This window comes from Pleurodeles waltl, chromosome 6, assembly GCF_031143425.1.
Source record: "Pleurodeles waltl isolate 20211129_DDA chromosome 6, aPleWal1.hap1.20221129, whole genome shotgun sequence".
In the NCBI taxonomy this organism is placed as follows: Eukaryota; Metazoa; Chordata; class Amphibia; order Caudata; family Salamandridae; genus Pleurodeles; species Pleurodeles waltl.
In genome coordinates this window covers 1,445,593,535-1,445,619,277 of record NC_090445.1, presented here as the reverse complement: position 1 = coordinate 1,445,619,277, position 25,743 = coordinate 1,445,593,535, and the positions used below count along the sequence as shown (strand labels likewise).

The following is a 25,743-nucleotide window of genomic DNA, read 5'->3' as shown; positions in this document are numbered from 1 at the left end:
AGGCTCCACATCAACCTTCTGGAGCACAGGGCAATCAGACTTGCATTGAAATCATTCCTTCCCTCTTTCCAAGGGAAAGTAGTGCAGGTGTTCATGAACAACAAAACCACCATGTGGTACTGCAACAAGCAGGGCAGAGTCGGGTTGTGGGCCCTTTGTCAAGAGGCTGTGAGCCTCTTGCCATGGCTGGAACATCAGGGCATATCCCTGGTGGTTCAACATCTGGATGGCTCTCTGAATGCCAGAGCAGACAAACTCAGCCGTTGATGCATGGAAGATTACAAATGTTGTTTCCACCTGGAGGTGACACAAGGTCTCTTTCAGCAGTGGGGAAAGCCTTAGATATGTTCGCCTCTGAGGAGAACACACAATGTCAGCTGCTTTGCATGTTTAGGTTTCTCAGAGACGGTTTTCGTCTCGAGTGGAACTCAGGCTGCCTTTACACCTTCCAACCAATACAATTTCCACCCAGAGTTATGAAGAAGATCAAGAACGACTGGGCCTAAGTAATCCTGGTGGCTCCGGACTGGGCAAGAAGAGTATAGTATCCTGACCTTCTGAGCATGGCCATCGATCCTCCAATCAGACTGCCCCTTCTGGAGGATCTTTTGTCGCAGTAGCAGGGGACAGTTCTTCACCCAAACCTGTCCAGTCTCTGCCTCCTTGTATGGAGAATGAACGGAGGCAGTTCACAGCTTTCAACCTTCTGCCTGAAGTCTGTAATGTTACCTTGGCAGCCAGGTGACCCTCCACTAAAACGGTATACACCTGTCTTTGGAACAAATTTGTAGCATGATGTACTAACAAATTTGTTGATCCCCTTTCTGCATCTTTGTCAGTGGTTCTGCTGTTCATCTTCTTTCTTGCCCAGCAGGGCGGCAGAGATGGCTACTTTGGCGGTTTGGTCCTGTGGGACTTTTTAGTCTCATTTTGGTTCCCACCGCCGAGGATGGTTATTGCTCTAGAAGTCTGTTATCAGATGAGCAAGTTACTTACCTTCGGTAATGAATTATCTGGTAGAGACATATTCTGGTTGCAGATTCCTTACTGACCCAACCATCCTCCCCGCTTTGCAAACTGATTTTTAGGGACTCTCTTTTCAGGGCCCTAGTTCTGGTGCACCAATATCAGTGTTCTGTATGGCTGCGTGCTACTGGCTTGGAAAGTCGTGAAAAGAAACTGACATCAGCGTGCTGGGGTGGCAACTATATACGACTGCAACATCACATTGACCACAACGCCAAGGACGCATGCCGAGTCGACCAATGCCACCTGACAGTGCTCAGGGGTACTGTTTGAAGAAAATTCTCTGGATACAGTCTTACGCCTGAAGGAAATTCTGAGGGAAGGAATCTGCAACTAGAATATGTCTCTACCAGATAATTCATTACTGAAGTTAAGTAACGTTTCATTACGGACAGTCTGAAAAATTTAATGCAGAGTTGCATCTCAAGGATGCCATGATATATGGGGAAAATCTATCCTACAATCATAAAATAATTGACAGGTTTTGTTCACATATAAGAATAATTCATTTTTGTTAGTTCAGTAATTAAGAACAACCCTCTTATATGTATTGCATACAATTATTGTAAACCTATTTGTGTTGTACGTAATCAGAAGAAAAAAAAAATATTTCTGTGTTAAATCTAACATCCACTAATCCACTAAATTTACTAAGATTGTCAAGGGACAGTCAAGAACAGTCAAGACATTTCACAACGAGAAATCCACACTTCTTCAGTGCTTTGTTAACAAAGAACAGAAACAAAACAATATGAAAAATGTAAGTAAAATTATAAATCTCCAGTCTCTTATGTTTCATTTGTATATACCAGATGACAACTTGTTTTGCTCTGCTTCAGACTGAGAGAAAACGAAATGAAAGGAATGCAAAGAATGCAGCACTCTTAGTCTGAGTACTTCATTTATTAAGGCACTTCCCAAGTCTCATAAATGGAAAGAATAACATGAGCTTTTATTTCAAATGCAGCAACACACATGCAATTCTAAAAATAATCACAGCAGTAGAATAATGACGATCACAAAAACAAAGAAAATGCAACACTTCAACAATGAATAGAGTATATATATATATATATATATATATATATCACACCACAAAGCTAAAAATAAGAATTAAAAATGCATCACCATGGGGTTTGACACTGACTTCAATCCTTTGTCTGCCAACTTCAGGTTGTGGAACCCTGGACAACCAAAACAGGAGGGGGACCACCTGCAATGGGTTTATTTTCTGGGAAAGGCATCCCTTCCCAGAGGAGTTCCTTCTTCTCTCAGTTGTTAAGGTTCCCCACCTTATATACTTTAAACAAACTAGAAACCCCCCTCTCTTTGAGTAAGTTGTGGAATTCACACGTTGGCTCTGTCAGGTCAGTGTTGAGAAAACACGCATCAGACTGGCCAAATCTCAGTGTTTTTCCAAGACCGAGCCGTACCCTGCACTATCATAAACATTCTCAGCCTGGTACCTGCTTCTCTTCAGTGCTCCCTCATGTTTTTCTCCTTTCCCTGGTGAGAAGGGCGAAAACAGGTTACCAAGCTGTGTGCAGAAAAATACCTGTGCCACCAATGTGACAGTGTTTGAAGGTAAGCACAAAATGGAATCATTGGTCAAGATGGAGCTGGTGGTTAAATACATATAGCATTACACCAACTATGTAATTATTGTTGCTTCATGTTTTTACAAATGTCTGGAAAACTTGTTGGCTGTCCCTTTACAATCTTTGCAAATTTTGTGAATACTGATTTGAACACAAGTGGAAAAAAAATTACTTTTCCGATTTTGTTCAATACAAACAGTTTTAAATACTAATATGCCATACATATAAAATGATTGTCTGCTAGAGGACTGTGGTATGAGCAAGCACACAGTGAAAAAATAAACTTCATGCTCACTAGTGCTAATACAAGGACAAGTACAGACAGGGTAGATTATCGCTTTCATAAATACTCACAAACACATATGAACACACACTAAACATTTAGAAATGCAGTGTCTTACATATTCACTGATATGAAAATATTCACAATTAGGCCCTAAAACACGTTTCTGGAACTCTCATGTGCACTCACTTTTTGGTCCTGATGCACACTTCAGTCAGGTACACCTGGTGTCTGTGATCAGAAAACCCATTAAAATTGACAGACATGTAAAAAGAGCTACAGACACTGTTGTGTTCATGTGCTCTTGATATGGTGAACTGACATTTTAAGATTGAACAACCTACATTAGACACCCACACAGAAGCATACAAATGCCTTGATATTGTAACATGACAGTGATGTTACATCTTTACCTCAGTCCAGGAGGAGGTCCTCAAGATGGTGGAGAGGGTGTGGGAGCTGCTGATTTCCCAACGGAGACAGGCATTGGAGGATACCTACAAAATGGACCTGTCTGTGAAGCCGGGGCAGCTGGAGAGCAGGCTGAAGATCTCAGATGTTACCCCCCTGTGGGAGGAGGCTGCAGCAAAGGCCTGGCAGCATTACCTTGGTACGTAGCCATGTTGCTAGGGCGGGCCATGTGTTTGCTAGCAAGCAGATCCAAATCTTGGACCTGTTCCCTGATTTTGCTGCCATCACATATACAGCTGAAACATAACAGCTGCTGCAATTCAAATTTACCTGCACACAGATCCTGCTCAGTTCAAACAAAATCTCTATCCCAACATGAGCATATGTGACTTGAGCACATCCTTTCACCTCCTGTTGAGAGGGATTACAGAGAAAGTCTGAGGGATCTTATGTAATAAGGGAAAGTAATTGGATCCTAGAGCGTCTCATGACCTTCCAGTGGTCAGTGTTGACAAAACTATTCATTTCATAAAATGTTTTTCCGGTGCTTTCAGGTTCTGAAAAGAAGTCTCTGGCAAACAAGTGGGTGCCCCCTCGGTCTAAACCGCTCCACCCTCTCTCATCAGCGATGCGGAAGGTACAAGGGCGGAACACCAAAGGCATGGGGGACAGCATTCAAGTAAGTGAATTGCATATTGACTAATTATAGGCTTTGTTACATGAACTTCCTTGTATATGTGTGGGACTGTACTGAGACCTATTTGAATGAACCCACCCCAAGGCTTCACACCCCCATGCGAGGTTGGATGCTACCTCCTAGAATGACTGAAGCAAGCTAACAGCATTCTTGTGTTAGAGAATATAACAATTATTTGGTCACAGTGATAACAATTCATAAACACCACATTAAAAACATTTCACAGCATTCTTGCATATTATTTACGTACATCAGTTGATTTTGGGGATCACTGCTACATGGAATCGCCTAACAATAGCTCTTAAAGGAGCCATGGTTGACTCCACCCGACGGCATCTATGGCATTGACTATTCGTATTGACTCGGGGGGCCATGCTCCACCCAATAAATTGCACCTCACAAAGCAAACTCACCTGCCCCTTCAAGATAGAGGGAGCTTGGGCCAGCATTAAATATGGACCTGCAAAAACTACCATGTCAGAGCCAACCTCAAGATGGGATCCCCCTTGGCACCCAATGGGAGATGGGTCTGGGCAACTGGGCCAAAACGTGGTCCCCTGGTGATGTCACCATCCCTCAACATCCCCAGGCCATGTAATGGAGTACCATGGGAAGCTATGGACAATCCCTGCAGCGGGCGTCCCTGGCCCTTTTCTTTATACTGCAGTACCCTGGCTTGAGCCAAAAGCTCCCAATTCCATCTTGAATTTGCCTGCACTTCTGTTCCTGATGCCAAGATTGTCCTCCAGCTCTGTGTCCAAACATGACTCTTCCCTACCAGAACACCTTCACATCCTGCCCCCTGAAAGAGGGGATACAGGCATTGGCAGGTGGAAAAGTGTAAAATCCTTGCTTGATCCCAAAAGACGATCCAAGGTGCAGGCACATCTGTTGTCAGCAGGGGCAGCTAAGCAAAAGTCAGGTAGAGGTTAGTAGGTGGGTGTACCCCCTTTTTAACCCACCCGGCTGCCCCTGCTGCCCCTGCTGCCCACCCAGGTGACCCCATCACCCTCCCTGCCAGCCAACTTCTGGCTTTGAGGGATGCCTGTGAAAATTCTAAATATGGCAGCCACAGTTGGCCGCCGCCTTCAGCCAGTCCGATCTTGCCCACACTTCTCTTTGGGGCCTGCCATCACCGGACATTGCCCCTGGTCCATTCTTGCTTCAAATAAATAATGTGGTGCTGTGTACACTAAGCATGCTTGAGTGTTCTGATGAGTACCTCCAGAAATGTAACAGTCCTGGGTAGGTTGTTAAACAATTCTCTCTTCCCACACTTTGTGTGCTTTTTTAAAATCTAAAAATGCAAGTTCTATTTGTAACTCAATGCATGGTGACATGTTGCACTAATCAAAAAACACAGAATCCAAAATCAAGCAAGGGGAGACCCATCTTGTACTGATTCACCGCCACACTTTGTTCGTAAAAGCAAACACCTCCCTCTCTATGGTTTCTATGAAATCTTTACATGTATCTCAGATCCGAATGTTTAGAAAATCTTCAAATGACCCTACGGTCTCAATCGCTTCAAACCATGCATATAAGTCACTTTCAACACATCGCCTTTTTGGGATGAAGTAAAGCATGCTTAGCAAGCATTAAACTATGTGAAAAAAAATTAAAATAATGTTCAGTTGAAAATCTGAAGCCTACTGTAAGACTAATGACATCTTTAATTCTTCTGGGAAATTTGAATGCATTACACAATAAGGTCTTCCTTTTCAAGAGAGCCAGAGAGAGTGTTTTGTATGTTACATTTCACATCATAAAAAGTGATATGTTTCAGTCAGCACTCACTCAGTAATCTCATCACTTCCGTTCAGGATGTTTATAGGACCTTCAGAGTCCAGAAGCAGTATGCAAGTGTCTTTCCATAGATTAACAACAGTGTCTAATTTGCGAAACAAAAATAAAATAAGTGTAGGACCTGAATATTTTCTTGGAAGCCGATGCCAGCACTGACAAATGAATGGGAAGAATATCCAATACCAAAGCTGCATCCTCTTGATTCTACTGCATACTTCTTTCATCCACCACCCTGCACTTTCTATCTCTTTATTTCACCCGTACATGCTTTTCTTACTCTTTCACCCCTCTGTCTCCCTTTTAAGGTCGCGCCTGAGATAGCACATGCACTGTCGCTTGCAAGACTTTTTGTTTACATACAAGAGTCTTTGAGTACAATGGTCGTCTTCATCGATGCTCTTATTTCTTTCTTCTCATTGGTCAGCACATGCAGGTTTCCCTTTCCCTTACCCTTAGTGTGCTTGCCTCTTCCAAGGAGCATGAAACAAAACAACTTTCTGTCAGTGGCCAGTGTCTTTCCACTGGTCGCATGCTTCCAGGGGTATTTTTTTTAAGTTGCACCACTCCACTAGAGCGCACGTGTTTGTAGTCCATCTCCCCCCTCCCCGTCTTGCTCCACATCATTGCTTGCCTGTCCATCTCCTGCATTGTTGCCTTATCATTGTTGCTTGTTCAATCTGCCTCTGCCCTTGTTCATTGACCATTCCCCACCCCTCACTGTTCTCCACGCTGTTACTTGCCCATTCCACATCCACCCTCCTGTCGTTGTTGCTTGCCTCACCTGCCACTGAAGTTGTTGCTTGAGCTGTTCCCTCAGCTTCTCTCCCCCTGTTGTTGCTTCTCTGCCCCGACTGCACCCCTCTCGCTTTATTGATGATTGCCCTTTCCTCAACCATCCTAATGCCAGAATAGAAAACTGCTATGACGCAGTTAGTGCTGGCTGATTCATAGCACTTTTTCCCTAAGCATTGGCAAATCCAATAGGTCTTGCCTATGCTTTGTGGCATGGTTGAAAGTAAAAAAAAAAAAAGAAAGTAATGTGACACAGCCAGCGTTGAACAGGTCTTAGATGTTTTTTTCATTGCTTTCAGCCATACTGCACAGCAGTGGCACAAAGCAAATAGATCTCACATAGATTAAACCTATTGGTTTTTACAAAATGTGTTCACTGTTATCTTTCTTTTTCCTTATTCTCTTCATGACTTTCTCTTTCTTGCTCTGGGACAAAGTCTAGTGATGACATCCAAATCTTCAACAATTAATGCAGATATCCATCACCTGCAACTACCGCCACAGATTAAGCACTGATTTTCTATTGAGTCATAATGAAACTTCCTGATGGGAGCACAAACTTTTATGTTACTTGTGTGAGATCCTTTGGGGGTGCTGTCTACATACTTTTAACTGTCGTCCAAAGGTCTTTGACCTAGCCACCACTAAATGACATCATTTTCACAGAAAATCATTTAGTTTATTTGATAATTTCTGCTCCTCTGGACAACACAATTGCGTAGCCAATAGGTCTTTCTCTGTGATGTACATGATATGTCTTTCTCTGTGAAATACGGGATTTTTATTCTTCTTGTTCTATTGGTACACATAGTGCTTGAACAAATCTTTGTTGAAGTTCATTCCTGGGTATTCGGTTTCATCAATATGACACATTAGCCATAGAGTCCTAGGGCTTCTCAAGGCTTGATAGATTGGGGCAAACATTATTTTTGTCCTTGATGCCTTATGATATAGTTCAGTCAATATGGTAGCGAATCACAGTCGGCTATCAAGATGTGGTCTGTTAGTAAAACGTCTGTGCAACGCTCTGTCCATGTTTTGTATAGTCACCATGCAGAGTCACTACTCAACTCTCTTGAATTTGGCCGTGAATAGTAGTTAGGCATCCCTCCTCCAGACTCCATTTTCGTAGTACATACGAAGGATGTTTGTATGGAGTATTAGATTTGGAGTTTGAGGGGCCTCCTTTGGGAATAGAGGCTCATCATACTTAGTCAAAAAACAAAAAATGCTGGGGAAGTATGCAACAAAAGTTAAAAATGACAGGACTGGAATAGTTGCCTAGATCGTTATGGACTTATGCACCTTATTTAGGGTTTGACAGACATGTTACTCCATCACAAACATGATAGATATCCCACCCACCTTATTACAGGTGAATTTTATCCTTTGTATCCTCTAGTACTTGCAATAAGATGGACACTTTATCCATCAGGGTGATGAGTAACCTATCCACCAAACTGTAAATCAGGCTTTGTGACTCTTACAACTACCTAGCAGTATCAACAATGAGAGCACATTTGTTGTCTTGTGAACAGGATGAAAAATGTACCTTTCAAAGCCTCATTCACTCTTGGGGTAGCCGAGTCAACGTCAAGCTTTTGCTCATGGGTGTTGGGAAGGTATGGTGAAACACTACTGATTGTCACATACACAGTAAAGATTAATGCAAAGGCAGGCATACTTTAAAAGGATGACTTCTTTAATTATGATCTTATGATACAAGGAAAGAAAAATGAGAAACAGTGCACTTTTGAAAGAGGTTAAATGGCCTATGTTAGCAGATGAGAAGTCTGCACCATGAATAGGTCCTTATTTGTGTTTTGATGTTGGAAATGTTTAACACTGCTTCCACAGTACAGATTCTGGTTAAATATCGTCCTGATGATCCAGTCCTGGGACTGATTTTGAAAGCCTCTCTGTGGTTTGTATTTTTCCTTGGTACGATCTGAAAAGCAGCACAAAGTCCCATTCTTGATATTAGAAAAATAAACATTTTGATGTATCTCGGTTCCAGTGGATGCAAATAATACATTTGTTCACCTAGGTCCTCCAATTACGGTTCACTGCTGCCTAGCAGAACCAATATTGTGAGATATACTCTTCGCAGTCTATATGTCTGTATCCATTGGGTCTAGTGGAATTAGCTGGCCCTTAGTGAAGGTTGAAGATACCCAAAACATAAAATGTGAGGTGCACCTGTGATCAAACAACCAACTCGAGCATCTAGCTGGCAAGAACAGTAGCATGGCCTCTGACACATTTCAGCAGACCTGGTCCCAGTCGTGGGAGAATGCAAAACACAGCCCATCATCATCCAGGAAGCAACATCCCAAGGGGCCACGCTGGTTCTTGCTTGATGTCTGAAACTCTTCACAGTGGGAGCTCGAAAGGGTAATATCCTGGGACAGCGGCTCAGCAGCAGACTGTTAACGGGCAGCATTCAAAGTTCAGGCTTTCAACCAGTCTCTGGGGAGGAACGATTTTCAGGGTTTCGGATGGGATTAACTGCTCTGGCTGATGTGAGCTGGAACAAGATATTGATTCTACCTCCCAAGGCCAAAATGTGATGAAAACTCATTGTCCGGTGTTGCTCCCTTCGGCAGGACACCTTTCATGATTCTTATTGCACCTTCTGGAGAGGAGTGGCTGGACAGGTACATCTGCATGCCACCATGCAGGATGTGTTGGTGATAGGAGGTTCCGCTGGTTTGTGTATATTGCAGTATATAATCGTATTGGGTTGTAAATATTTTCTTACTTTGAAGTATGTCTTGAGTTCGGGCGAGATATATTTTAGTATGTGTTGACTGTGAATTGACCAGGGCAGCTATGCATGCTGATTGGTCTGGATTGCATTTATATTGGGTGCTAATGATCGCTTCATGTATACTTATTATGTGTTGCACTAGATTGCATTGAGTATTGGTGCTTGATTGGTTTGAAATGCATTATGTTCTGATGATGGGTTGATCTGGAATGCATGTAGTTTGAATTGCACCATGAAAATGGGTTCATAGAATCTACCTGGCTCGCGGTGTGTGCTGAAGATTGGTGGTTCTACAGGATGGCCTTCATTCCAATGTACACTGAGGGAGGATGACTCCTGTTTCTGGCACTTTATCTGGTTATAACCCCAGGACAGACATGCTAGGCCAACCTGTCCACAGTGGCTGTCCAATCCAATAACATTTGTTCATATTGTCGTCGATAATAATGGCTGCCACGAGGCCAACAGAATATATAAACAGAGAGGTTTACAACCCCAAGGAGGTCAGCAAGACATCTCTGCCCGCTTCCGATATCCTGGCCTTTTGAGACATTTGACTGTCATGGTTACTGATGACCCACCTCAAATCTGTCTAGATTCTGCCAATGGTGATGTCTCCCCGAAACCCTCCGAAGTCTCTCCAAGTTTTCAAGACATTTTGCGTCTCTTTCGGATGTCTGTTTGTGAGGGCTAATTTATCACGCCGTCGTCGAGCTGTCAGGGCTGACATGATCAGGAATAACAGCGCATGAGTAATGCTCCCTCGGATCCCGGCTGCTGTAATTACTGCCTCTTCCTCGCAGAAGCAGGACAGGAGAAGCAAAGACATCAATTTCATGCACTCCTGCCTGAGTAATGTTTCCGAGCTGCCTTTCCAGATGGTAACCCCTTCACTGGAGGAGCTAATGATCTCGGCTTATTTAGGGAAAAGCCAATAACGCAGTCTTTAACCTTCAGCAGCCAAATACATGTTGTTCCGGGCGCTCCGTGGGACGAATTAATGAAAATCAATTACACTGCTCACTGAGGCGTCGTCGGCTGTAATAATCAGAATTAATTAAAAAAAATAATTAAGCAGACCCTAGGGCGAAGATTTTGTTTTGTAGTATGACATCACTGTGTAGGTGTGAGGATTTAGGGAGATGGCTCTGCTTCGGCGGGATGCTGGGGTGGAGGAAAGGTAGAAAGTGTGCTGGAGGGCAGCACGGATGTATCCTGGGAAGAGCGGTGGCTGGTTACAAGAGCTAGGATGAGAAAATAAGCAAATTCAAAGCCAATAGCTCTCGCCTGTTCTTTGCCAATGTCAATTAGCCGTGCTGTATAGCGGCGCGACTGCTGTGCAGCTCGGCTAAAAGTTTGAGAAAAAGCACTGACCGTGTCGTATAGTTCTTTTTTTTCCTTATTGCAGGTTGGCCTGGCAACATGACACCAGGAGGAAAGGTGGAAGGGAACAGGGAACGCGGACAACGAGAGGGAGGGTGGCACGAAACAGGACGGTTATAGCGCTTTCTTTTCTTATGGCAGGTGGAGGACGCAAGGTTATTACCAACACGGACGGGGGTGGCAGGTAGGGTGACCAGATTCTGAAAAGAAAAAAAACGGGACTGGTTAGACATAATAGTAGGACTAAAGGCTTGTCTTTCACTTTTATGTCTGGCCTGCCCTGTGAGAGACAGAGAGGAGAGAAGGGAGGGAGGGAACACGAGCAGGCAGGTGCATGTGAAAATGGGAAAGGAGAGCATACCTTTCACTTTTGATTTGCAGGTTGACCTGACCTTTGTCCCAAAAACTGGGACATTTATGTAAAATGAACAAAAGCGTGGGGACAGTCCTCTGAAAACCGGGACTGTCTTGGGAAATCCTGAGCGTGTGGTCATCCTAGTGGGAGGTGTTAAATGTAACACTGACACGGGGCTTTTGCGGGAGGAGGGGATCTAAAAACAACACAGATAGGGGAAGGAGTGGGTTTAGAGCAACACGGACAATGGGGGACGGAGGGGGCTAAAAGCAACATGGACAACAGAGAGGAGGAAGAGGGTTAAATGCAACAGGGGAGGGAACGGATTAAAACAACACAGACAACTGGGGAGGGAAGTCGTTATAAGCAACATGGACAACGGGGGTTAAAAGCAACACAGCCAATTGTGCAAGGGAGAGGGTTAAAAGCAACACGGACTGTGGGTGCAGGGAGTGGGTTAAAGGCAACGCCGACAGCGTTGAAGGATTAAAGCAAGCAACACAGACAACAGGGGTTTGGGAGAGGTTTAAAGCAGATAACATGGACAAGGGTGGGCAGAGGGGGTTAAAAGCATGCACCGTGGGCTGGGGGAGTAGGAGGGGTTTAAAGCAAGCAACATGACAACGGGGGTAGTATAAAGCAAGCAATACAAAAAAGAGCGGGTGCAAGGATGTTTAAAGCAAGCAACATGGACAGCGGAGTTATAGGGTTTTAAAGCAGCAACACGGACAACGAGTGTGGGAGGGAAGAAGCAACACAGACAAGAGGTTTTGGAAGGTAAGAAGCAACTCGGACAGTGGTGGTGGGATGGCAGAAGCAACAGGTCATGAAAAAGAAAAATAGTACCTCAGTCACAGCGTGAGCAGTGAAAGGATACTCCTCAAGAGTAATCAAACATTACTTGGTCCATGCTCCACACAAAAGAACAGGAAGTTAAGCCGGCACGCGCTGGCCAATTAGGAGGCAGCAAATCTAAGAATGACAGTGAAGCCAACGGGTGGTTCTAAGAGTGGGGGTGGTAAGTAGTTGGTGGGGTCCAAGCCTTTTGTTGTACACAATATTTCTCAAGCGACAGTGCTTGTGTGCTGTCTTAGGCAACACCTAAAAAACATATATATGCAATAAAGAAAGAAGTGAGCTCAAAGATCTATGCCAGGTTAAGGAGATTTCAGTATTAAAGACTATGTGGCTTCGAGGAAGAGTTCTTGGTTATTGTGCATTATCTGTATTCCAAAGGGAAGCCACAATACCACTGCCAGAGTTCTGCAGTTATTCCAAGTGGAGGTTCTTGTACTGCAGGCTCCAATGTCAAGGGGCATACACTTATTCCAAGTGCAGTCTCCCTTTCTAGTTCCCTTTCAGTTATTCTAAATGGAATCTCCAGTGCCAGAGGCTCTGTAGTTTTTATAAGTGGAGACTTCTTAACCATAAACCGAGGATGGATTCAGTCTGGATGCCGTACCCCTCCAACTCAACTGAGTCAGTGACATCATAACATCTCAAAATTGGATACATATCACTGGGAACAATTATTGAAATCACGACAAAACAGTTAAATACCCAAAACAATACATTGTTCTTACATTATTAAAGTTTTGAAAATGTCTTACTTCCTAATCTAGACAAACCCTGCACTGTACTATTTATAGCAAGAGCAGGCCCACTGATTGAACAGTCATTTCTCACAGCACACCGGTCCAATTTCTGTTCCGTCCATCTACGCAGGAGGAACATCCTTGCACCTTGTGGGATGATCAATGCACTACACAGATATCTGGAGCCTCAAAACCTTAGCCCACACCCTGGCTGTAAAATTATCACAGAATGAAAATGTACTGTGCCATCTGAAGATTATGGAGTGAGATACCTATTGGACTTACTGTGATATGGTCTGCTTTGCTGCACTTCAGTCTGAAATAACCATTCCTGATCCCATATTCCTAGGGTTCAAAGAGTGGAGTTTGTGCATGTGCACAAGACCAGACCAAAAGGTCGGCCAGAAGAAAAAATATTTGGCCAAGATAGCTTCGGCCTTAAAAGGGGATCACTTGTCCATAATACAGACCAGGCTGTGATGTCACTGCTCTTGAAACAGTCTTCCTGTTTACCTCCTCTGGAGCCGAAGTGAAGTGCAACCTGAAACTCTTGTGGCTTCAATGCAACTGCCCCTTGTGGATCAAAGAGTCCCATAAAGAGGCTATTCGCTCCAAGGCCCTGTAGATAGTCAAAGTGGAGACTCCAGAACCAGAAGCAATGAGGTATTACGAGTTCAGTCTCCATCAGTGAAAACCATTTGGCTCTTCTAAGTGGAGGCTTCATTCTTGGAGACCTGTGTTTATTATAAGCGAAGCTTCCCAGACTAAAGGTACTAGGTATATGCTTTGTGGAGGCTCCAGTGATGGAGGTGCAGAGGTTATTCTGCATGGAGGCTCTGTTGCTAGAGGCTCTTTTGTATTTAACAAAGAGGCTTCAGTGCTAGAAGTCTTGTAGTTATTCAAAGTGGAAACTCCTGTGAAAGGTTACCCTTTAGTTATTCTCAGTACAGTATTGCTAGAAGCCCTGTGGTTATGATCAGTGAAGTTTGTCTTGCCTGATGCCCTGCACTTAGAAGTTCAGTCTCCTTTTATGAATGGTTGGTAGTTATGAATGAATTAATAATGAATAAATGAAAATGCCTCTAAAGCACACCGCTACTACAAGAGTGTCCCAGCGCTAATGCAAAAGGAAAAGAGACACCTATCACTCTACAAGTTGAACAAATAAGTTTTACTTGCTTCCAGAAGATGGTTTAATCTGGGATACATTTGAGTTGAAGGGAGAGCTCATTCCAGTGCTTAGCTGCCAAGATGGAACAAGCAGAACCACCAAGCTTCTTTCTGTTAGTATGTGGACTAACTAACAGCCTGGTAGATTGCGATGTAAGGCCTTAGGTAGACAATATTCTTGTAGCCTGTTGGATGGGCATTTAGGTCCCCCCTTGTAAAAAATCTTGGTGTGCAATGGTTAAGGCTTTTAAAGATAATCCTTTTCCTCTTCAGAAGCCAATGGAATTTGTTACAGTAGTACAACACTCAAGCATGTCCGGGAATCTTGCTCAAAAGGCAAATTGCTGTATTCTGCACGATATGCAGCCTATGTATGTATTAGGTAATCCGGGATCTCCATATAGAGAACATTGGTATAATCTAGCCTGGAGAGAAGCGGGGCCTGGAAAATTGATTTCCAAGCTTCCCAGGGCAGGAAGTTGAGAAATTTCTTTAGCATTCTGAATATCCAACAAGAGGTTTTTACCACTGCAGAGATCTGGGGTTTAAAAGAGAGGTGAATATCGAACATCATTCCTAAGTTCTTTGACACATCCTGGGGGGTTGTATACAACTTTTGGGGCTGCAGCGGGTGAACAATGAAAACAGCCTCCCCAGCTTCCTCCTCCCCCTCAAACCCCCCACACAATCGCACGCAATCTACATGATTTGAAACAGCCGGCTCAGAAAAAATTTGAAGGCGTGCCTATTTTAATATTAACACTTACTCTTCTGGTCCAGACCAAATTCTCGGATGTTCTGTTGCTGTAACATAATATTTATATAACGGCTTTATGCATCTCTGCTGTCTTCTTCATAGCACCAAGAGACTCTTGGAGATGGTACCACCACCTCCACCACATCCTCATCCTGATCATCCTCACCATCCTCCTCCTCATCATCCTCCTCATCATATTATTGGGGTTACTGTAATGTTGTTATTCTTATTCTCATTCTTGCTGTTACAGGACGCCAGTTCATCAATCTGCAGTTACATGGGTTTTTTCTCTGCATTAGTATAGTGCTAAAACCCTGGACAAGGGCTTCCTAGCACGTTGTAGCTTGAAACGGAACCTGGGACTCTGTGGCTGCTGTAACAACTTTATCTCTGTATTAGAAGGATAATTAACATTGCTAATTATCTCATTAAGCTCATTAAGTGACTACCAACAGCGGCCCCTGGAGCTGACACGTGTTCTGCTGTCAGACAGGCTTTGATTCCAAGGAAACAATTAAAATGTAAATCGGGGAGTGTGGCGTGGTCTGTGATCAGCCATCCCTGCTCCTGCTCACAGAGGAGGCACTGGATCTGCCTCTGGGCGGTGCGGAGGCGCTGGAATAGGAAGCATGAACTGGATGTAGGAACTCGGGCTCAACACTTGAACCTCGAATTCATAGTTGAGGAACCCAGGGATAAACTAGCATGAATCAGACCCACAGGCAGGAGCGTATCTATCAATAGTGCATTGTGTGGGGTCTACTGCCATCGTAGGGTTGGGCCATAGGGCAATCAGTGCCCGATTGGCTGGTTTGATAGGTCAGTGTGGGCCATTTTTAATGGTGTGTGGCCCTATTTCAGGGTCCACGCTGTGTTCCATACCTTGCAAAATATTTATGCAGTGTATCTTTGCAAGTTGCCCCAGTTTGCAAACATGGGCTACTTTTTAGCTGTTTAATTCACTAATGAAGGCCACTTTATTTTGGTGCTCTGGCCTATTTTCTGACGCAGTTCGACCCTGTTGACTGCACCCCACATATAGCATTCTTTCTTACCACCAAAACGTGGATGGACCTATTTTTCCAAGACACCTTTGCTAATTCACCGCTCACTGCAGAAATGTTGTCTCTTCTTCAAGAAGCGGACACTGCAAGAACCTGGAGTTCATATTTCAGGAAGACAGGCTGCACACCGCAGAAAACAAGACTCACACTACTGAAACCTGAGCGTTGCTGAAAGTTCTTGGACACAGGGACATTCAGCGGCCCTGCAAGTTTTTCTTGAGCTCTAATGTGAGATAGGAATGTGCCTCCCACTTGCTTCCCAATTAGGTAGTAACGCAGTCATTAATTACAATGCAGAAATTCTCACAGACGTCTGGTTCTCGGGCCCCTGAACCTGCTGCACAAATGGTAACTATGCCCCTGGACGCACACTTCAGGAACATAGGTAGATACTGAGGACTCTCGGCCGACAGTGCAGAAACTTGTTCTTCGCCACAGAAGCTTGTGAATCACTTTAGGAACAGGGCCCCACAATTCGGGAAGACAGGATGCCCCCTGCAAGAACCAATGCAGCACTGAAGAAATGTAGAGGTTCCAAGCAGTAATTTGAGACTTAACACTTGAAAAGGGGACCACACTGCAGGCACTGCATCCTTACAGAATCACACTACTGGAACGCAAGGATTACACTGCAGAAAGCAGTTTCTTTGCAGCAACTCTTTGGTCACACCACGGGAACTGGAACCTAGATTTACACTGCATAAAGCAGTGTATCACTGAATGAACCAGGGCCACACTGCAGGAACCAGTGGCTTACCTTGCAGCCACCTAAAACTACAGGAACCTGACCCTACAGCTACTGAATCTTGGTCTGTGCTGCAGCAACATGCACCAAGGTGCACCCCGCATGTGTGGTGCAGCAGGAAGGAGTGGGGCCGGTGATTGGAGGTGGGGATGACACACGATTGGTGACCAAAGTGTTGGTATAGCCAGGTTCCTACAAAATTCGGGCTTCTGGTGGAATAGATCAGGGTGGGGAGTACAAGGACTTGTGCGACTCTGGATATACCCATCATGACCTTTAAAAGATCAAGGCAAAGGACAGGTGATCTTTTTGCATTGGCACATAGCCATCTCCTGCCTACTCATCCCCACCCTGATATTCCTCTCTGCCTGTGTATCTTTGACAGGAAATTCTGTATTTTTCCCACCAACCCTAACCTTACTATTAGAATTATTTGGGTTTCTTAATATGTTTGGGTGCTTCATTTCTGTTTACCAGCTTCATTATTTGGAATTTCGAATATTCACAAATACATCATATTTAGGACCCGAATGCCCCCAGTAGGCCCCAGCCCCAACACCCGCCCAACGAAAACCGCCAAATCTCAACTGACTTTGACAGTGGAAGAGTTTATTTACAAAATTGATAATAGAATTCGAAACAGCACTGGGTAGGTTCAAAAGGTAATAAGTCCAGTTCAGAATTTTTCAATTTATAACTAAACAGAACCAATCAGGGCAAAGGATACACACATAAATCTGATGAATCAGGCAAAGCAAATTTCTGTCCGGGAATAAATCATGATACCACCCACAACACCAGGAACCTCCCGCCTTCCTGAACTCCATTGGAACACACAGGTGAACCGTACTTCACCTGTATAAATGGGTGGGGAGACGTTAGCCCAACACCTCACCGTCCCTTGTCCTCTTTCTCAGGGTTCAGCCCCACCAAACACCAAGCTGCCATGGGGGTGCAACGGGATGGCCAGGAGCAGGAACCCTGTGCGCACCACAGCGATTTGGGCACCCTAGCTCTTAAGCTGGTGTGTACATCCGCCGGTTGGTTTAGGACTGTAGGGTCCTACCTTTGGTGTTATCCAGGGGACCCTGCCTTGGGGACCCCTCTGTTGCTTAGGGTGAATTTAGTATCTCATCTCCCGCCACTAGGGCGACCAGGGACCAAGAGGTTCCTCGCCCTCCCCACCCCCAAACAAAGTGTGTGAGAAAGCCCAAATATCTTCAATGACATGGTCTGTCCCCGCATCAGATAAATGTACCCCATCTTTATGGAACATGGCCGCACCCTTTAACACTCTGTGTGGGATATTCTTTAGGTGCCCCGGTCCAGGGCACAGCCTCGCCAGTTCAGAGTTGAGGTGTCGCACCAACACATTACTTGTCCTAGATCTTATTTCAGGTCCCCAGCTGTGACGTGGTACCATGTGAGACCAGGTGATGGCTGCTTCTGTAAAGTCCTTTGACAGCTGAGCCATTTCTTTTAAAATTGCCTCCCTGAGGGCCTTGCGCCCCATGTGCACCATATCCTCACCTTGAATATATATAATGATGAGGTCCGAAAACAGGAGTCTCTCGCACCCTTTTGCCATCTTGATCAGCTGCTGTAGCTGAGTGACACACAGGCCACCGATCCTGCGCCACCGAAAAGACATGTCACAAAGGGGCACCGGCTTGGGTGTATGGAGCAGTTGCAACCTGTAGGCCACCCGCCGGACAAAGGACTGACTGAGAACCCATACTACACTAGATGGCATACTACTGAAACAAAAAAGAGACCAGCATAAGTATTTTGTTAGCAGATGAAACACAGTCATTGTAACTCAGGGTGAATGTAACGTTTATAGCATGCTGAGGACCACTAGTCAATTGTTTTCACCTCACATGATGACATACCAGCATCTGCTGCTACGGTAACTGCCCCTATTCGAAATGAATGTGGCGAATACCCCGCTGGGTCAATTCCAGCCGCCTCTAGTGCCGCAACCATAACTGCAGAAAACTGGTAAGCGACAAGCAATCCCCGTCCGTGTGAAGGAACTATGCAGGGACACCCATGACTGGGTGGACCGCTAAGTAAGACCCCAAGCGGTCCACCGGGCATCGGGGGGAACTAGGTGTGGCCCAAAGTTTAATAGCTGCCCCTTTACCTTCTTGATCAGTCTTGGACTTCCGTAACCAAATCATTAACCAGTCAGTCCCTATACCAACGTCTGCCCACTGTAGCCCCACATAACATCCCTCTTGGATGATCCTACCATTTCGCCCACGGGAAAGACGCCATAGAAGGCTACCGTTAGTGCTGCCACAGATCGCGTCACCTCGAATGGGGAAGCACAGACTCTATAGAGGTTAGACAGGAGGAGACCTATGATGTGGCCCGTAAAGGGGGCAGCTGTTATTGCCCTGAAGGCAAGCCCAACCAGCCACTGCTCTCCTAATGATGAAGGAATTTAAGTGGACCTCCTGGCCATGTAATTTTGCAAAAAAATGATGGCTGCGAGATGAGCCCCCGCACAAGAGGCTGATTTGCCCTGGTCTTTCAGGTTACCCAAAAAAAGGCAAATGGCCTCACTCTAAAACATATTTGAGACTCGAAGAGTGTGCAGGAATAATCTATATTGTTTAAATGACTTCTCATAAGACCCCAGTGTGCGTCTTGCTAGGCATCCCGCCAGCAACTCCAGGAGAGCTGGACTTCAATCCTCCACAGCTATGCTGGGAACTCAGTCATCTTCTCCGCTGCCCGAGAGTGGAACTCCCGGTACTCCTTCATCATGGAGCGACATATGGCATCAGCAGCATTGCTATGAATGCCAGGAACATGCCTGGCACGAAATGTAATGTTAAGCTTTAAATACAATAGGACCAAATGTTTCAGCAACCTCAAGACAAACATACATGAGGCTCTCTGACTGTTGATGGCTTCAACTACAGCCATATTGTCACACTAGAAAAATACAGATTTGTCTCTGAACACCATTGCCCACACCGTCACTGTGACCACAATGGGGAATCATTTTAAGAAAGCCACATTTTTGGTGATGCTGCTGTCGTGCCAATAAGCCGGCCAATCCCCTCTGCACCACTCACAGACCAGTATAGCTCTAAACCCAGCACTGCCCGCCGCATCAGTAAAAAGACCCAAGGTAGAACTAAACACGGGGCAAGAAGGCCATATGACCGCACCGTTAAATTGTTGCAGGAAGGATGACCAAATCTGTAGGTCCTCTTTGACCTCAGGAGAAAGCCGGGTGGGATGATGATTTTCTTTAAGGCCAGATAGTGCCCTAGCTAGGGACTGTGAAAATAGGCGAGCAATAGGGGTAATTCTTAGGGCAAAGTTGAGCTGGCCCACCAGAACCTGAAGCTGATGCAAGGTGACTTTCTTCTGCGCTAACACTGTGTCAATAGATTGTCTAAACGCTGTTATCTTGTCCCAAGGGAGGTGGCACTCATCAGCAACTGTACCTATTTTGATGCCAAGGAATGTGAGGCACGTTGAAGGGCCCACAGTTTTTTCCGGGGTGTTGGGATCACCCAAATCCTCAAACATGGCATCAACAATCTTAAAGCCCACAAATACCTCCCTGAATCTGGGGGTCTCAGTACCAAGAAAGCGACACAGTAATGAATAACTTCCTTATGGCCTGTGCGTATGGTAAAAATCCACAGTACCATGGAGCTAAATTGTTCGAAGTACATGCAAGACATACTAGAACCCATTGGCATTCATTTATCATAATAATAGAAGCCCGCAAATTGGAAGCCCAACAGATGGTAATCTTCAGGGTGAACTGGGAGTAGCCGAAAGGCAGATTCTATGTCAGCCTTCGCCAGGAGGGCCACCCAGCCCGTGTTAAGTAGCCCCAAAAGAGCCTGGTCTGCTGTTGAGTAACGGACCGAACATAGCTGAGGATCGATCGCCTCATTCACTGCAGAACCACGAGGGGCCGAAAGGTTATGAACCAGCCTAAATTGTCCAGGTCCTTCTTGGGAACCACTCCAAGCGGTGTGCTGACAAACTCCGCCAGTGGAGGTGTGGGGAAGGGGCCAGCTACTCTGCCTAACAACCTCTCCTTCTCAATCTTCTTTCCCACTACCTAATGCAGGATGGGGGCTACACTGAAGGCAGGGATCCTAAAACCATAAGAGAAACCCATGTACACTAAGGGGGTTATTCTAACTTTGGAGGAGGTGTTAATCCGTCCCAAAAGTGACGGATTTACCACCAGCCGTATTACGAGTCCATTATATCCTATGGAACTCGTAATACGGCTGGTGGTATATCCGTCACTTTACCGTCACTTTTGGGACGGATTAACACTCCTCCAAAGTTAGAATAACCCCCTAAATCTGCTGTGTCTTTGTTGGGATATGAATGCAACCATGGGAGCAATCTTGAAATCTGTATTGGTGTGGGCAAGGCCTGTTTAGCTTGAGGGCTTACTCCCCTTCTTGCCCTTCTTTTTGTTTTTTTTAAATTAGATTTGAACTCAGGGTGGGATCAATGCCCACAAAAGGAGCAATTATGCTTGTATTTACAGGACCCAGCTGGACATGATCACACCTTTCTGTTAAAGGCCCATCTAGTGCCCTTCCTGTCTCCTGTGTGTTGCTGCTGGAAAGGCTTCTTCCGAGGTATCTTGTTATTCACACACTCCAGCCACACATTTACTTCAGTCTGGTCCCAGCCTATATCTGGGTCCTCTACTTTTGCCTAACTTGTCTTTCATATCTGCAGGCACGTGTGACACTAGCTTCCCAGGACAAGATAATAAGGTATCCTGCCTGGTGACCCCTTAACCACGAGGACCACCTGTCTTGCCTGCATTCTGGTCAGCGACTTTACCTGGTTCGGAATCCAGCTTGGGGTGCTACCTTCCGTCCGGTGACTGCATGTCACCCAAGCTCGTGTTACAAAGATCTGCTACCCTGGTGAAATGTAATGCACTGATGGCATTGATCTGTCGCTTGAGGTCCACAATGCCATTCTTGAAGGTATCAGAAGGTGCCCGGGGCAGTAGATGGGACAGGGGTAGAAGGGATATCCAGCTTGGACAATAACTGGGCCACAGAAAGTAAAGCCTGAGCTGTAGCGTCATGAGAATCTGATGGCTGGCCCTGGGCTGAAAGCGGTGACTGGGCTGGGTGAATGGAAAACTCAGACTGGGCCTGAGGGAGCGACGCTGGGGGAGTCGCCATGGAAAAACATGTTACATTCTGAGATTGGGCAGCAGTAAAAAGTAAAGCCTGAACTGTGGCGTCCTGGGGAAACTGATGGCTGGCCTGGGCTGAAAGGGGTGACTGCGCTGGGTGCATAGAAAACACAGACTGGACCTGGAGTAGCATCACTTAATGGGGGGTAGGGAGGTGGGTTAATGAGTACCCCCAGGAGGAGCTGAGGACAAAGATGATAGTGCCTGCCTAATATCCACCAAGATGGCACTGAGGCCCTGTGTATCCGCTGGAGGTACTCCCTGCACCTCAGGCAGGCCCTCTATCAAGGAGGGATTAACATTAATTTGTGTTGAAGAACCCCCTAGAGGTGAATGATTGTGATATTTCAGTGGGCGCAGCGGGGATAGGAGTGTCAGAAGCACCATTGTGAGTGGGTTTCTGTACCGACTTAGCTACCCCCTCTGCAGGAAGGGGATGGGGTTGTTTCTTACTCCTGTGCTTGACTGGTGGGGAAGCAGCACAGGGAGGAACATGAGACCGTCTAGGATGGTCACCTACAACCCTGGCTTCTTCTCTCTCAGAATCAGAGCCCAAGCTCTCGGAACATCCCTCACCCAACCTTGCCAAAACTTATTTTAACAATTGGGACACTTCAGGGTCCTTACCTTTTCTCTTGCCTATCCTACTTTTCCCAGAAGCCATGACCCAGAGAGGCAAATAATATCCTGAGTGAGCCTGGAAAAACATTCTAAAAAAACGCAACAAACAATTAAGTATGCAGTACAAAAAGCACATCAAAGTAACACAAACCCCCTTTCCACCAAATTCCCACACTTACCCAGACGTTCCTAGACCCGGGTCAGAGCCAGCGTCGGTCAGAGCTTGTTAAAAATTGACCTGAGCAGCCCCCCCCAGGTCAGAAAGGCAGGGCAGGTACAGGACTACAGGGTCAAGTGAGATATAAGGAAAGGCAAGGGTTGAAGGGAAAAATACTATGGGCACAATGCGACTATAAAGAGAGGACTAGCCAGCTAGAGGCCCAGTCCAAAACAGGACCACAAAGATATTAGGGGGGTACTTGCACCCTTGCAATGAGAGAACTTTAAAACAAGGGCTGCAAACAGTGTCTCAGGGATGTAGCTTCTGGTTCCCACGGGGCTCAGGGGCTGCAGGTCAACCCAGTCAAACCACCAAGCAGTCCGACAAGTGTTGGGGGTGACGCAGGAGTCCAAAAAGGAAAGCTAGGCTGATCGGGAAGATGAGGAAAAGCTGTGCTGTGCAGCACAAGCAGTCTGGGGTGACATGGGTGCCCCAGACTGATCAGGGGTGACACGGGAGCCAAAGGGGAAGCCCAAAAGAGAGGTTGTTTGGGTTTCGGACACAGGCATTCAGGTACGCTTCACTCTGAGGTCCGCGTCAACGACCTCGATTCTCTGATGATCCTATGACTATCCCCACCCACTGATGTCGCATCCATGAAAAAAGAGCTGAGGCCTGATCTGTGGGAGGGGGGCACCTAAATACCCCCTCGAGGATGTGGCGCCGGTGGCCAGAAGTGACGCTCCCCACCCGTGACTCCTAGATTCCTTCCACCCTCTCACCTCGCGAGGCGAGAGGGCAGAAGTCACACGGCCAGCCAATGCTAGACCGGCGCACAGGGCCCAGGCCACTGAGGCCCTGGGCCCTAAGCGCCGCGCGGAGCCACTCCAATTGAGACAGCGCTCTGTTATTGGGCGAGGTGGGCTCATGTTTGGCAGTGATAATGGAACCTTCGGAAGGGGACCATGATTTGACCTGGTTGCCCAGATTAGCTTGGTTGCCCAGATACTTCTCTCAGAAGGGGACGAGGGGTTACTGAAGGGGATGTGTCTGGTATAGTTATAGAGGTTCACATATGAACAGGCTTTGCTCCTCCTCTGGGGAAGTTGAGTTTTCAAGTATTCTGGCTGAGCCCTTTCATTTTCATGTTGGTGCTGGACCTTTTGGGGTGCTAGGGGGACATTTTGAGGAGCCCACCATGACTTCACAAATATTAATGGGGAGGATGTTTAAAATTGTTTATGTCTGGTGGATTATGAGTGCAATTTTTGGATTGCGTTGCAATTGTTAATATTGTCGTATTTTTGTATGTCCTCATTATTTTAAGTGTGTAATAAAATGCGACCCAAGACGTTTAACTCTAACCACAAAATCCCTGTCTTGAGCTGTTTGTCGCTTATCTTTGCTCTGTGTCCCCTCCACACTTAATGGACCCCCTCCTTTTGGATATCACTGTGGGAGTCTAGTACTCAAACTACAGAGGTCCAAGGAACTCAGTGGAAGAAAATGTTGCATTGATAATGGGGAGGATGGATAAGATGGAACAGTGTTGCTTGTGTTTTTCAGCCCCCCCCTTCAGTGGTTTCCAAAGTGAATTCTTCTAACATTAGGGTTCCCGTAAGAATTCCTGCTCTTCTTCTTGGCAGCAGTGAGTGGCCTTGCAAAGAGAAGGATACAGGGATTCCTCGGAGTCCAGGCTTAGTACCCAAGGAACAAGTTCCCAAAACTGTGAAAAAAGGTCCCCTGAAAAAATAGTTTCACAATTCGATGGGGAGGGCCACCCGATGAGGATGTCATGATGAGGGACAGCCATCTTAAAAAAAAGAAAAAACAGTCACAACACTGTGTACAATAGGGTGCCCAATGCAGCCATTGTGAAAGCTTTAAATGAACAAGCTCATGATCTATAGGCCGCTCAGTCTGGTGATCATTCTGGTTTCTTTAGCAGAGACTTTTATCTGGGCTCCTGCAATTGGATCAGTTGAAGGGATTGGCTTTAGTGGTGTTGTCCTGTAGTTCTTACACTGTCTCACTACGGAGAATCGCCTCACTCACACAAACGGTAACCAGCTAACTGAGGCTGGTGTGTTATCTTCACATTGGGGACCAAAATGAATTGAGAGGGTCAGTGACATTAAGCGACAAGGAGTGCAGATCAGGTGTCCCCCCTCCAATATCCCAAAAGAAAATATGAAAGTAATGAAGTTCACTGAAAGAAAAAAGTGCTCCGATCCTCTGCAGTATGATTCAGTTTAGGAAGGTTGTTGTGAAACCTTTTCATGCAAAAGTTTCTATGCTTCAGGAGACGATAATGACTGTTAGACAGATTGAGCATTGCTTCCTTGAATAGGTTTCAATGACAACCCAGTAGTTTCAGAGAATACAGGGCTTTTAGCTTTATGTATGGATGCTGTCCCTCATGCCACAATGAAAGGCACTTGTTAGAAATTGTGCCCTCCAGTTGGCCCAAACAGGGACCACAATCCTAGCCAGGGTAAGTCACAACAGAATCCAAATGATCCTGTGCCCACCCTCTGGTAGCTTGGCACTTTAGAAGGCAATGTGTAAAGTATTTGTACAATACCTCATACAGTAACACAGTGAAAACACCATAGAAATACATCACATAGGTTTAGAAAAATTGAAAAATATTTATCTGAATAAAATAAGGTCACAATGATGAAAATCCAATGTACACAAGCAAGGTTATGAACATTTAAAGATTAAATCCCACTAAAGCGCTTAGAAACTCAGTAGCTCCAACTGGGGCTATCATTGTTGGCGGAGTTATTCCCAGTAATCTGACATCACAGGCGCCGGTCACGGAGTCACCCGGACCCCCAGGTACATTACCTTGAAAACAAGGACGTTGCTCGGAGTCATGGAGATGAGGCATCACTGAAGCCAGTGTGGTGTCAGACCCTTACGGCATCCAGGGAGGTGAGGCGTCAGTTCTGCACAGTGAGGCAGGGGAGGTGAGGGGTCAGTTCCGTCCGGTTGCAGGGGGTGCTACTGCGGCATCCATGGCGAGGAGTCGGTTCCTTGTGACCCAGTGGGGTGGATGAATCCAGACGGTCAAGATGCGATGAGTCGACTTAGCAGAGTTGCGATGACCCTGCGTGACATCCGCGATGTTGTGGCAATGTCTGGCTTTCATTGCAGGCGTGGTTGTTGCATGCAGCGTTGTCCACGAAGCGAGAGCAGGCTGCGGCATCGGTGCTGTCATTGCTGAAGCCATTCTTGGCATTGTTGAAGTCGGAAAACTAGCTAAAAGCTAGCTGGTGAAATCTTTGTT

At 45.8% G+C, this 25,743-nt stretch overlaps 1 protein-coding gene across 2 annotated transcripts in view; it reads left to right on the top strand.

Annotated features, from left to right (window-relative positions):
• The window catches only part of WDFY4 (WDFY family member 4), a 778,336-nt gene that overhangs the window by 474,450 nt on the left and 278,143 nt on the right, over positions 1 to 25,743 (top strand). For both annotated transcript variants that reach the window (XM_069240880.1, XM_069240879.1), the window contains exons 39-40: positions 3,326 to 3,517; positions 3,873 to 3,997. In XM_069240880.1, coding sequence (XP_069096981.1) covers positions 3,326 to 3,517; positions 3,873 to 3,997 — 317 coding nt within the window. The remainder of the gene's footprint in view (positions 1 to 3,325; positions 3,518 to 3,872; positions 3,998 to 25,743) is intronic.